General features: G+C 44.8%; 1 protein-coding gene across 2 annotated transcripts; it reads right to left on the reverse strand.

Annotated features, from left to right (window-relative positions):
• Positions 1 to 6,475: 6,475 nt before the first annotated feature.
• On the reverse strand, positions 6,476 to 10,799 carry LOC127306275 (uncharacterized). 2 transcript variants are annotated; one of them, XM_051336892.2, is made up of 6 exons: positions 10,571 to 10,799; positions 10,374 to 10,444; positions 8,278 to 9,390; positions 7,569 to 7,796; positions 6,849 to 7,037; positions 6,476 to 6,692 (listed from the first exon to the last, which is right to left on the reverse strand). In XM_051336892.2, the coding sequence occupies exons 2-6, from the start codon at positions 10,434 to 10,436 to the stop codon at positions 6,645 to 6,647; spliced, it is 1,641 nt and encodes a 546-aa protein (XP_051192852.1). In that variant the 5' UTR covers positions 10,437 to 10,444; positions 10,571 to 10,799; the 3' UTR covers positions 6,476 to 6,644. The 2 variants fall into 2 exon arrangements, with proteins under 2 accessions (XP_051192852.1, XP_051192853.1); XM_051336893.2 differs by having other exon boundaries at positions 7,569 to 7,781; positions 10,571 to 10,797.
• Between the last annotated feature and the right edge of the window lie 3,553 nt (positions 10,800 to 14,352).

Here is a 14,352-nt window from a genome sequence, read left to right on the forward strand (position 1 = left end):
TCGCGGTACTCAAAGCCAAAGATGGCGACGGCTGCTGCAGGCGTGTTGGATTGGTGTCCATGCCTTCTCGGCGCTGGTGTCTGTAAGGGTATATTGCCCCTATGTGTGGTTTTGGTAATTAATGACAACCCCTATGGACTAATGTTTTCATTGAGTTTATATGAAGGAATATTCCATAGGTACTACTTGTATTCCATGTGTTGGATTCAAGTATGGATGCCATGAAGATAAAGGTATACCTTGTGTATTGGCATCAAGATCATCGGTTTGAAGATACATATGTGATATGATCAAGAGGAAGAAATGAAGATGGAGTTCTTATGTGGAACTCAATATTAGCCATGCTCTATCTTATGAGAGTATGAGAAGGTACAAGGTTAAGTCGGGCAAGTTCAAGATGAGCATCTCAAGTGGATCACATGCTTGAAGCTTGCCGTCCATTTGGTGATAATGGACATGTGAAGATGTGCATCAATAGAGCTTTCCCATCATGGTGTATGGGGGAGCATTTGTGAGTCTTCACGAAGCGACAATGATCAAGTGAGGCATTCCGGCTTGAGTGGAGCTTGAAGAGCTATCATCAAGATCAAGCGGGATGCGCAAGGCAAAGGTATGGCCTTGCTAGGTTTTCCTTTTACCGGTCTCAAGGTGGTTGTTGGGAGACCGGATTATAGGATAGATAGCCGCACTATTAAGAGGGGCTTTCGGTTGAGTAACTTGATCACATCGTCTTAGGGAGCTCAATCCTTTGCATACTTTGCATATCCTTATTGCTTCTTGGTGTTTATCTGTGTGAGGTTCTTGAGCTTGTTGCTAGCTTTACAACAAGCCCAAGTTCATCGAAAACGGAATCCGCATGCATCTTCTATTGCGTTTTCGAGTTTGGACGTCTTCACCGTTTCTTGACGGTGGGAGACTCCCTCTCTAAAATCATCTAAAAATGTTCTGTGAGGAGTCTCCATATTTCCAGTTTTTGTTGGGGTTCTATTCGTCGTTATCTTTCCAACAAAATTGGTTTCATGCGAATCGGAATTCGGGAGCATTAGTTATTAAAAAAAAGGAAAAAGGAAAAAGATTTGAAAGGGGAGGGGCAGCCGGCCAGGCGTCCGGTCTGCCGGCCCACACGCCGGCCCACCCGGTCAAAACCGGAGCCGGCACTGGTGCCATCCGGCCTGTGTCCAGTGGCCGCGGGGCCATGACCGGTTGCAGGCCCGGTCCACGACCGGCCTGCCCGGCGCGCCTTCCGGCCGGCCGGGTTCGCCACTGGGCCGTCTTTCACGGCCGGGCCTCACCGCCCGCGGCCCACCCCGCGGCCTGCCCTCCCGCCCGCCCGCGCCTTATGGGCCGCCGGCGCCACGCGGCCTTTCGCTTCGCCGAGCGCCGCCCGTCGCCCAGGTCGCCTCCCCGCGCCCCTTGCTTTCCGCCGCGCCTTGTGCTGCTTGCCGATTCTTGGGCAGTCCGACTGGGCTGTCTGCCTCGTCCGGCCGCTGCTCGGCCTGACCGGCCTGGTGGCCGGCTGGGCCATTTTTCTGCCCGTTTTTCTGTCTTTTTCCCCCAACAGTTTTATTTGCTCCCATGCTATAAATAGCTCTTCTTCCACCTTGAGCAAATTAGTTCTTCCCATTCTCTCTCCTCCATTGTTGCATTTGAAGAACTTGCTCTCCCCTTTGATTCCTCCAACCATTCTTGCTCATTCTTGAGGGATCTAAGAGAGGAGATCTAGATTTACACTTCCACCAATCCATTTCTTCTCTAAGTGAGAGAATTTCTTGGGATCTAGATCTTGGAGTCTTTGGTTGACTTTCTCCTTTGTTCTTCCTCTCCAATCTCATCCTAGCATTCGTTGCTTTGGTGGGATTTGAGTGTGAAGGACTTGAACACCTCTAGTGTTCTTGCTTTGCATCATTGCATAGTGTTGAGCTCTCCACCACGATTAGTTCGAGTGAGAGACCGTGAGCTTGTTACTCTTGGAGGGTGACCTCCTAGTTGGCTTGGCGGTTGGTGTTCCGGTGATCTCTTCAAGAAGATTGTGAAGAGGCCCGGGCTTCTCCTTCGTGGAGCTTGTGAAGTGGTTGTGGAGCTTGCCATCTCCGGAGCGGAGGAAAAGCTAACCATAAGGAAAGGGCCATTATCCTTCGTGGGTGTGGTTCGGAGAATAGGGTGAGCCTTCGTGGCGTGGGGAATCCTTCGTGGGACCTCCACCCCTCCAAACGTGACGTACCTTGTTGCAAAGCAAGGGAACACGGGAATACATGCTCGTCTCCGCGTGCCTCGGTTATTTCTATACCCGAGCTCTCTTTCCTTGTGATAGCCATCATGCTTGAAGTCACATATATCTTGCTATTACTTGTGTTACATATATCTTGTGCCTATCTTGCTTAGCTCTAGTTGCTATTGTTACACTTAGTTGAGCTTAGCATATTTAGGGTTTGTGCTTGTAAACTAAACGATAGTTTAATTCCGCATTATTACAATACAAATCCGTAAGAGTTTTTAATTGCCTATTCACCCCCCCTCTAGGCGACATCTCGATCTTTCAGTGTCAAGGAAGGAGGAAGCAGCGTGGTGGCAATTACACCGTGGTCGAAGATGATGACCTGCTTGAGTTTGGTTGTAGTTCTTTCTGCTGCAGGGGTCTTCTCTCAAGTTTATGGAATGATGACACAGGGCTCCGGAGATCTTCATGGGTTATGGTGGTTGATACGTCTCCGACGTATCGATAATTTCTTATGTTCCATGCCACATTATTGATGTTATCTACATGTTTTATGCACACTTTATGTCATATTCGTGCATTTTCTGGAACTAACCTATTAACAAGATGCCGAAGTGCCGATTCTTTGTTTTCATTGTTTTTGGTTTCAGAAATCCTAGTAAGGAAATATTCTCGGAATTGGACGAAATCAAAGCCCGGGGGCCTATTTTCTCACGAAGCTTCCGTAAGTCCGAAGGAGAGACGAAGAGGGGCCACGGAGGGGCCACACCATAGGCCGGCGCGGCCCCCTTGGCCGCGCGGCCCTGTGGGTGTGGGGCCCCGTGCCGCCTCTTGACCTGCCCTTCCGCCTATAAAAAGTCTCCGTGACGAAACCCCCGCATCTGAGAGCCACGATACGGAAAACCTTCCGCAGACGCCGCCGCCGCCGATCCCATCTCGGGGGATCCAGGAGATCGCCTCCGGCACCCTGCCGGAGAGGGGAATCATCTCCCGGAGGACTCTACGCCGCCATGGTCGCCTCCGGTGTGATGTGTGAGTAGTCTACCCCTGGACTATGGGTCCATAGCAGTAGCTAGATGGTTGTCTTCTCCCCATTGTGCTATCATTGTCGGATCTTGTGAGCTGCCTAACATGATCAAGATCGTCTATCTGTAATTCTATATGTTGCGTTTGTTGGGATCCGATGAATAGAGAATACTTGTTATGTTGATTATCAAAGTTATGCTTATGTGTTGTTTATGATCTTGCATGCTCTCCGTTATTAGTAGATGCTCTGGCCAAGTTGATGCTAGTAACTCCAAGAGGGAGTATTTATGCTCGATAGTGGGTTCATGCCTCTGTGAATCTGGAGGAGTGACAAGAACCACTAAGGTTATGGATGTCTTTGTGCCACTAGGGATAAAACATTAGTGCTATGTTCAAGGATGTAGTCACTAGTTACATTACGCGCAATACTTAATGCAATTGTCTGTTGTTAGCAACTTAATACTGGAGGGGGTTCGGATGATAACCTGAAGGTGGACTTTTTAGGCATAGATGCAGTTGGATGACGGTCTATGTACTTTGTCGTAATGCCCAATTAAATCTCACTATACTCATCATAATATGTATGTGCATGGTCATGCTCTCTTTATTTGTCAATTGCCCGACTGTAATTTGTTCACCCAACATGCTGCTTGTCTTATGGGAGAGACACCTCTAGTGAACTGTGGACCCCGGTCCAATTCTCTTACTGAAATACAATCTACTGCAATATTGTTCTACTGTTTTCTGCAAACAATCATCTTCCACACAATACGGTTAACTCTTTGTTACAGCAAGCCGGTGAGATTGACAACCTCACTGTTTCGTTGGGGCAAAGTACTGTGCTTGTGTTGTGCAGGTTCCACGTTGGCGCCGGAATCCCTGGTGTTGCGCCGCACTACATCCCGCCGCCATCAACCTTCAACGTGCTTCTTGGCTCCTCCTGGTTCGATAAACCTTGGTTTCTTTCTGAGGGAAAACTTGCTGCTGTGCGCATCATACCTTCCTCTTGGGGTTGCCCAACGAACGTGTGAAATACACGCCATCAGTGGTCTTAGGGTGTTCTAGGTGTTCTTGGTCCTTTGTGTTTGTGTTTCTATGTGTCTGTAAAGGTCAACAAATTTGTATCTTTCCGTGATATGAATGCAGAGAAATTCTCAAAAAAAACTGCTTCCCTACTGATGATTCGATGATTCTGTCATTTCAATCGGAAATTCAATTTGGCACCCGGGTGCATAGGCTCCCTCTACTAAAAAATTATATTTTAAAATGTTGCAAAAAGCAAATTTTTTACATTTACATATTTATAATATATGTTCGTTCGTCAAGTTTCACAAAAAATTAATATTTTTTATGGTATATGTAAAAAAGAGAAAACTTATCTCGTCAAAAGCATTATTTTAGCACTGAATTTTACACATGTCACATGATAAGTCAATTTTTTATGAAACAACTTTCTAAGCGCGTAGCACGAGAAGATGTACATGCGAATTTTTTGTTTCAATTTTTTTGAAATTCAAAATATGTGTAAGATGCATTTCAAAATAGAGGGAGCATATGCTCTCATGTTTCAAAACACCACTCCCCGTTTCAATACTGAACAAAATTTCGAAAAGTGTTCAGATTCAAAAAAAATAAAAAATATTCAGATTTTGATTTTTAAATTATTTTCAAAAACTTGAACAGTTTTAGAATTTCAAAAAGTTTCGAATCTGAACACTCTTTAAATTTTGGGAAAAATATTTTTTTCACAATTTTTTTTCAATATTTTTATGTGTCAACATTTTCTGATTTTCAATTTTAACATTTTTTGAATTTGAATAAATTTTCGAGTATGAACATATTTAGAATTTGAACCTTTTTTTAAAAAAATTACAAATTCCAAACATGACATTTTTCAAAAATATGAATTTTTTTGAATTTAAACATTTTAAAAGTTGAACTTTTTACGAATTTGAAAAAAGGAGAAAGAAAGCATAAAAGAAAAAGAAAGAAAAAGAATAAAAAAATAAAAGAGGGAAATTGGTCGGGCCCTATCGACCAGGCAGGACGCTATATACCGACCTGGTCGGTGTTTAGGATCTGCCAGGAAGTAGGGCTTAGGAGTCCTCGATGCCGGGGGTTTTGGGTCGTGGCATGGGAGGTCTTCCTACTGGGCTATAATGGGAGTTTAATGGGCCACTGAGGTTTTTTGTCAGAAATGGGCCGTATTATGTGTCCCTTGAAGTACGCCGCCTTCGGCAATATCTATTTGATGCTTCGTGCAAATGATATCGACTTGATGTGTACCCACGGTGAGTGCCTAGGCCTGGCTCGTTAAGTAGCGAACGAAATGGAGATGAAGAAGACGATGACCCGACGGGGACGGCTTGGCTGGCCGCGATGTTGTTGGCAGAGGCGAGGAATGGGGTTTGGGTTCGTGTGCGGTGGCTCACCGACATTGATCCTTAGGGTTTCGGGTCCAGGCGGTCGCTAGAGATGGGGGAGGTGGGGTGGGTTTGAGGGAGGTTCGGGGTGGTGGAGGACTGACGGAGGCAACGACTCACGCATGGCGGGAGCACCGTCGACCGCGCGTGACGACAGCTGGCAGTTTCACCGGCGCCAGGGGGAGGGGGATGGGGTTGTTGCTGTGGAGAGAGCATAAAGAAGACAACCGCGATGGAGGTGGGAGGAAGATGAAGGGCGACCGGGTGGTGGGCCATGACCCATGATGGCTTCCGCGCGAGCTTCGACACGTTTACATCCACGTCAAGCGTGAAATAGGATCCCCCGTCACCTTCGAACGCAGGCAATGGCGCGAAAAATCTGCCAGAGACGACTGTTGATTTTAGTGACCGAACCAGGAATTGGGGTTAACCAGGGTGAATATTTAAGCTCTCATACTAACTCATAGTTGCAGCTTGTCAATTTTGAGTTCTGAGGGTTGCATGCCTTCCACAACTCGTCGAGGATGACCGTGATCCAGCCCTGATCCAGCCCTAACACGAGATTCGAATTCCGCCACAAACATAATTTTGCCAGTCCTCTAGGTTTTCCCATGCTGGCCAAAGGGCACTTGCGACCGTTTGAATTTGAAACTTTTTTTGGTACAGTAGCTTTCCCGCAAACACCCACTTTGGTTTTGCACCCGAGATACAGCAGAATCCATTATACTTTGCCTTGATTCCAACCGCACCATGCCGAAGAATCGACGTGTGTCGCCAAACCCACTAGAACCCTAAGTGTGCACTAGATATATGTGTTTGCTGAGGACTATATATATCTGATCCATACAAAGTACAAACGTTCTATAGCAGATTTCTGTTAATTTGCATAGTGCCCACTTATTGGATCAAATTTCCGTCTGTGGCTCAACCGCGCCCCTCGATGAATTTTGCGATGTGGCGCAAAACCATCTGGATCAGTCTCAAGGCTCGTGGAGGCTGATAGTCTCCATGCTTGCCTCTATGTCTCCCTGCACATGGAAATGGGAATGGTCAGAAAATGTGTCGTGAAAACAGGAGCTGCAGGGTTCAGGTTCGTTGTAAACAATGGTAATCAGACAGTTTCAGGCTAAAAATCCACCAAATGCTGTTATTTTATATCTTTGATTTAAATAAGATGTACGTACCATTGATTTCAAGTCATCTGTTCCGAAATAGGATAGTCTAGCTTCATGTAACGAGTCTGCATTTATTTCCTTAAGTGCACAGCATGTATTTTCATTTCCTTCATAGAAGTCAAAATCGTCCAGAATTGATGTTCCATGGCAATAAGACTTGAAAATTTTCAACACTTCCAGACCCTGGGGTAGGCTAATCTACATAAGAAAGGAATAGAAGAGTAAGATTAAGATTAAGAAAATCTAGACAATAAATAACTAAATTAATTTGCAACAAAGCATATGACGAGAAATAAACTTGATATCAGGTAATATCGACATTCGACAATACATACAGATGTAAACAATGGATTCTGTGCAGTGAGATTGCCCCGATCTCCGCTGAGGCACCACACCGATATGCAATACAGGGAATAAGATCCGTTCAAGATAGCAAAAGATACAACATATGTCCATTTAGTGCTAGTAGGATTCTGCTACTTGATCTCACCCCTACTAGAGTTTCCCTCATGTTGTTTTTGAGAGGAAACACAACATGAGGAATGAGATAAGTGACCATGCATTGGAGAGGCAGTAGTTGTAGCACTACCGCAACTAGTAGGAGGCTTCCTTGGAAATATTTTAGCTTTTCTTTACATTTTCTAATACAAGTATACAACAGCCAAATATAATGGGTCATTTCCTTGGAAATATTTTACAGTACAAATTAAGAAAGAAAAATCATGGTACCTCTTGAGCGTCCCGGCTGAAAGTAACAGGTCTGTTGTCATTATTTTCAAGGGTGATGTGCTTGAAGAGCCGATTCGGAATGTCCTTTACAATGTGCCAAACTATAGGGAAAAAGCCATTCCATTTATCTTGTTGCCAGAAGTCCATGGTCTTCTTAAAATCAACAGGACCTAGCATCTCAGCCATTCCTACAAACTGCCCACTGGTATTAACCTGAAACAGGAAATACTACGGAATGACCCGTCTTGAAATTTTTCCAGTTTGATAAAATAGCAGTACAATGAACAAAGTTTTGGATGGTTTCATTCAAATCTAGTGAGGGCATCCAGTGGATTAAATGCATCTGTTTTGGATAAAATCATTGCTTAAGCTGATGGCAAGCCGCTAGGAGCACAATTCAGGGAAATTTGAATTTGATAAAGGAATACAGTACTACATATTTCATATAATGAAGTCAATTCATTTATCAACAAACAAAACAAAGTGTGTAGTGCACATTAACATCACAGTAGTAAGTAGCAACTCAATCTAACTAAAGACTTTAAAAAAACAATCTCATCAACGGAACTGGATATCACACACTGAGATGCTTGCTTAATTATCTCACTTGAACATATAACTCATCAAATACTAGGGTTGTTAAATGTTTTTTCTGCTACAAACTAGAAAACGACAAATAATTAAAGAAGTTCATTTGATCCTTACTGACCGAAAAGAATAGAAAGACAGGACATTTTGTGCCCTTTTCCTTAGTTAAAGCCTGAGCATCATGAAAAGCAGCATCCAGCTTATTGTTCCCATATGATGTACTTGCCCAAACATTGTATTTGATACCTTTATGAATATTATTTTCACTATATGACTTTATCATGAAGAACTTGGCATGTTCATACTGAACTGAGAAGTCCGATCTGTTAAATTGGTCTCTACGGACCAAAGGGCTCAAGATATCTTTCTTCATAGTCGGTGTTGATGCGTTGTTCAACTTGTTTGCACGGGGACCACAAACTCGGTCCCTTAAATCCTCAGAAGTTCCCAATGGGTTTTCCTTCTTGCTATTTCGACAGTAGTCAGTGTTGTTAAGAGCTCCGTTAGCCACCTGTGGTCTTGTGCCAGTATGTATGGTTGTGGTCATCTTGACTTGCTGATTACTAACATGACTATTGACAAAATTGTCACTTGGGCGCCTGCTTCCACGAGAAGTACCTTTCTGGTAGCCTCTTGGGTGCACACTCCCACGAGAAGCGCCTTGCTGGTAGCTTGATAATTGACGTGCCTCAGCATCATGGGCCTCATGGCACCTCTGACCAGAATACAAAGATACTTTGTCTCGGTAGCGCCAGTGGTGAGATAGTTTCGAAATGTCCTCGCCATAACCTTGTCTATTTGCGAATGAGTGGATGTCAGCACCATACTGCTGATATTGTCTTGAGTATGACATGCCATTAGACTTTTGAGTAGACAGAGAAGGGATCTCATCACCATAGTTCTGTCTACTTGAGAATGAGGGGAATTCAGCACTACAGCGCCCCTGATTTGAGTGCAAAATGCCATTGAACTTCTGATTAGATAGAGAAGGGATTTCATCGCCATAACCTTGTCTAGTTGAGAGTGACCGGGATTCCGGACCATAGTGCCATTGATTCGAGTGTGAAAGCACCCCATTGCCATTGCACCTGCGACTAGACAGAGAAGGGATCTCATCACCATAGGACAGTCTTCTAGGTAGTGAAAGCTCCTGCCCCCCATTTTCAAAGCTTCGTCGACTTGAAAATGAATTAGTTTCATCCATACAATGGGTCCCTCTGGGCGAATCAACTATCTGCATCAATGAGAATTTGTCATTAAGGAACACATCCATACACAAAAAGGTTTAACATTTACTACATATGCTAGATGCACAACAATATATACAGATATTTTTCATTCAAGTACAACTAATGGTCCATAGATACACCCCAATGCGGGGTTCAATAAATTGACCATTGTAGTTTGCGAAGGCAGTAGATCGATCCGATCCTTCGTAGTGATGATCTGGATGACAACCTAAGCAAAATCAACTTTAGCTTCTTCTAGATATGATCTTCTCATGTGAGGACTACTAGAATATGATGTAGGATAGTCATCCCTTGCCCTAAAGACATTGCTTTTTGTTCTTGACATTGCATGCCCTGATGCATCTGACTTGTTTCCAATAAAGAAGAATTTTCTCAAGAACAGCTCAATGAAGGAAAGTAAGGCTGCTGCTACCAATCATGCATATTCACTTCGTGGTGGCATTGCTTCCTTGGAATATACATGTGACCCAATGTCAGCAGCATACTTGCTGTCCCAAGACTGTTTGATATCCCGAGAAGGGATCAAAAGTTGTTAAATCTTGATGAACAAAATCGTTAGGTTTCACATAGAGCATGTTATCCACAAATTGCATGCCTTTATGAAAACACAAACTTTACTTAGCACATGCCTATTGAACAAGTGATCGATAATTCTGTTCATTTTTAAACATCTGAAGCACACACACACAAATGCAAGAACAGTTCATTTGCACTTTGCCCAAGAATCTAAGTGTTCAGTCTGACAAAAAAAACATGCGGAAATAATGTTAAACCATCTTCCTAATAAGTTGGCTCTGGAGGATTAAACTAAACTGAAAAAAAAACAGGCCGGCCGAAATGTGAAGTCATGTTCGTGATAAGTACAACGTCTCTTGAATATTATGCTTGAGTGACTAAAGCAAGTACTTCTAGTTCAGAAAATTCTGATGTCGAGCAATGATGATTGAAGAGACAAGTACACGCATACCAGACGCGCCACAGGCCTGTTTGCGTCATCAAGAAAATCGGTGTCCTCTTCTTCACTTTTCATACTGTTCCCTGCATAACGAAAAAAAAAATTGCAGGCAGAATAAGATATTGCCATACATGCAGGCGGATGAAAAGGTTACTTCATCTGCGCGCAGAAGGATCCATCGAGGGGTGATCCATGGTTTGTTTACTTACCGGCGAACCCGATATCTGCCGCCAGTCCAGAGCCCGAAGCGGAGGTGGAGGAGGAGGAGGAGAGGGCGCCGGCGGAGTACGAGACGAGGCAGATTGGGAGGAGAGGAGGGCGGAATTTTTGGAGGGGAAATCGATAGGGCGTGGAAAGAGCCAAAGAGGGGAAGGGGAGAAGGCGAGAGAGGAGGAAGAAGAGTGTGAATGGGGGAGAGTGCGTGGCGTTCGGTTACCTCGAGTCGTATGCACCAGGGCTCGGCCCTGCTGACGGATCTTGGGAAAGATCGGTAGCCCTCGCCGTCTGGTCCATTAAAAAGGCAGATCTGGTCCGTTTGCCCAATGCACAACCTTCACACGTGTAGCAATATTCTTTTGTTCCCCTAAAAAAAAGCAATATTTTTTATGTTGGTGGTAAAAAAGCAACAACAAAATTAGGAGAGAAACACCAACAAAATCAGGTGGTTCTTTCAGGGGGCACCATCAAAATAATGTGCCGCCTCGGCGAAGGCTATCAATGACCACCCTTTGTGTGGTGTTGTAGCTAGACCCAGATATCGGAAAAGGAACCCAAAATATCTATGATAGGTACAACTTTTAATTGCAGATGTGTGGGTAAGAAGGGTATGATCACTTTCCTATCAGATTTTATTAGCGAGCAGGATGTTGACTTTTTGGGGCTACAGGAAACTATCAAGAAGGATTATTCTCCTGCTTTCTTCGGGAAAATTAACCCACATGGCAGCTTTGCTTGGAAATGGATCAGCTCTATTGATAGAAGTGGTGGAATTCTGGGTGGTTTTAGGCTATCCAGATTTTCTCTACTGTTGAGAAATTTTTCATCAAAGTTACTTTGATGAACTTGAAGCTCAACTTGAGGTGGTGCTTGATGATTGTTTATGGTGCTGCACAAATCTGTGATAAAGAATATTTCTTGACTGAACTTAGTATGGTCTGCAGTGATCAGAGGCTCCCTTTGCTTGTAGGAGGTGATTTTAATATCCACAGATTTTCTTCTGAGAAAAATAAAAGGTTGAGATGCAACAGGTGGTCGGATATGTTTAACTCTGTTATTAATACTTATGCTCTGAGAAAAAAATAAACTTATCTAGTGGTTAATACACTTGGTCAAATAACCAAGCAGATCCCACCCTGGAGAAACTGGATAGATTCTTGATGAGCACTGAGTGGGAAGATTTATTTCCTTTAACAACAGTACACAAGTTATCCATGGAGATCTCTGACCATAATCCCATAATACTTGACACCTTGGAAGCTAGGTGACATAGGCATCCCAAATGGGCCTGCCGAAGATAGTACCCGGGGTTTACTGAAGGCCCACTACCCGAAGAATAAGAAGATTCGGAAGCCCAAGATATTAAGGAAAGCTAGAGTTGTAATAGGAAGTGTTATTTGTAATCTTGCGGGATGAGTTAGAAACCTTCCCGGACTCTGTAACTTGTACGACACGAATCCCTCGGCTCCGCCTCCTATATAAGGGGGAGTCGAGGGACGCAGAAATCATCGAATCATTGTCTCTCAAACCTTAATTTTCATAATCGTCGAGTACTTTTCGGCTGAAACCTTCGAGATCTACTTGCCCTCTACTTCCAACTAAACCCTAGTCTACAACCCGTAGGCATTGACAAGTTAATACCTTGTCAATTGGCGCCGTCTGTGGGAACTAGAGGCGTCAAGGATACGATTTCGATGGCACGTTCAAGATCGTCGACTTCATCAACCGCAAGCAACGCAATGGATCGAGGTAAACAGATCGCAACTGGTCTTGTCGATTTTGTTCCTCACCCGCCCTCCCATTTGGATGCATATGCGTATTTGGAGGAGCCTATGGAGATGACGTTCGGAAGATTTCACTTTCGCGTCGAGAAAGAGGGATCGTATCGTGTCGAAATTCCGATTTCGTCGGGATCGTCGGCGGTCGATTCTGATTTTTCAAGCTATACATCGTCAACCGAATCAGGAGAGGAAGAAACTTCGTCGTCACGCTTCATCAGCACCAGGGCGAGAGAAAAACTTGCCAAGATCTTCAGCGACATGTCGTTTGAGTCATCTGCGGACTCCTATATAAGCGATGGCTCAAGCAGTGTCGACAGCTACGACTTCATCGACAAATCTACTACAGTGGGCAAGGTCTTCACCAATCTTCATGATGGTGTCACCAAACCCAACATAGATCTGAATACAAAGTATCATCAGATTTATGTCATTGGAGAGCCAAGTCATGATCAGGAAGAAACATCTGAGGCTTTCGACGATTTGGGAAATCCATACGTCGATCCCTCTGATTTGCGACGAGGCCTAGGCAATAAATATATCGGGCCACAGCCGCGAGACAGAGTACGACTTTCGCAAGCAGCATGGGACAGAGCCGCAAGAGCTATGGATGGCTCAGAACCAATGGCTACCACAGCCACTCCGGAAGAATTACAAGCATATCAATATAGGCTTGCACGGGCTGCAAGAGAATTGAAAAAACAGGCAGCCGAGCTAAACAGAAGAAACGAGGCAGCCTCTGCATCAAGTAGGCGAAGGGCAGAGCTGAGTCGACAATCTAGAACTTCGGGAGATAGCCACAGAGAAGCTCGGAACAGAGCAAGATCAAGGTTACAAAACGTACCTGAAGGAGAAAGAGAGCACTTGGTGCAAAACCTCGACATGTCCTTTATGTCGATAGACACGAGAGGGAACATCATACCCAAGACACCAGAAGCTGGGTATATGGCGACACAAGCTTTCATCCTTGCATCCAAACCACCCCCAGGAGATCCAAGGGAGGCACTGTACAACATGGCAATGGCAGGAGTTGGAGCCATGGGAACGGCGTTTGTGTCGACACCTCCCGAAGGAACAGCAAGGCAAAATAGTCCGCGACCTGCGGCAGCAACAGCAGCAGTTCCCGAAGGACCAAGTGGAGCAAGGGACACGGCAGCACAAGCAAGGGTCGACAGAGCGCGACAAAGCAGAAGGGAACATCGACAGTCCCCAGAGTTAAACGACGAGGATATGTGTGGCTTGCCGTGCTTTACGAGGAGAGTTCGAAAAACTCGAGTCCCTTCAGGATTCAAATTACCTGATAACTTCAATAAATTCGACGGCCTTCAAGATCCAGAGGATTGGCTGGTGGATTATCTCGAGACAGTGAAGCTCACAGGAGGAACCAGAGCAACAGCTATGCAAAGCATCCAGGTACATTTGAGTGGAGCCGCACGATCGTGGATAAAGAAACTTCCTCCAGGATCTATCGACAGCTGGGAAAGCTTCGAGGACGTGTTCGTCAAGAACTTCCGGTCCACGTGCAAGAAACCTGCGTCATTAGAGGAGTTGCGAGCATGCCGACAGAAGCCAGACGAGCCAATGAGAAAATATATCCAAAGGTGGAACATCATCAAAAACTCGGCATAAAATATATCTGACGAGAGAGCGATTGATGCGTTTGTCGCAGGAATCAGGCGTTGAGATTTTGTTGAGGATTTGGGGAGGACCAACCCAAAGACAGTATCTGCTTTAATGGAAATAGCAAACAGATGGGCAGATGGAGAAGATGCTGTTCACAACAAACGGCATAGGTCGCCAGAGGAAGACCGCGGTCGAAACTATCAACCAAGGCGACGATTTCCTCGGCAGTACCCGAGCTATGACGCCCCAGGTCAAATTTCGGCAGGCTTCCGAGCAAACACCGGAGGAAACAACAGAGATGATTACTAGAGAAGCAATGAGCAACGAGGCGACAATAGAGATGACTCTCGAAACAATAGGCAAAATAGTGGGCC

The sequence above is a fragment of the Lolium perenne genome, chromosome 6 (assembly GCF_019359855.2).
Source record: "Lolium perenne isolate Kyuss_39 chromosome 6, Kyuss_2.0, whole genome shotgun sequence".
Classification (NCBI taxonomy): Eukaryota; Viridiplantae; Streptophyta; class Magnoliopsida; order Poales; family Poaceae; genus Lolium; species Lolium perenne.

Excerpts from the sequence above, each read along its gene's own strand:
- LOC127306275 (XM_051336892.2), bottom strand. The coding sequence starts at position 10,436 with ATGAAAAGTGAAGAAGAGGACACCGATTTTCTTGATGACGCAAACAGG. Across the intron at positions 9,391-10,373 it reads ACAGGCCTGTGGCGCGTCTG|ATAGTTGATTCGCCCAGAGG; the intron begins GTATGCGTGTAC and ends TCATTGATGCAG. Across the intron at positions 7,038-7,568 it reads TCAGCCGGGACGCTCAAGAG|ATTAGCCTACCCCAGGGTCT; the intron begins GTACCATGATTT and ends TTTCTTATGTAG.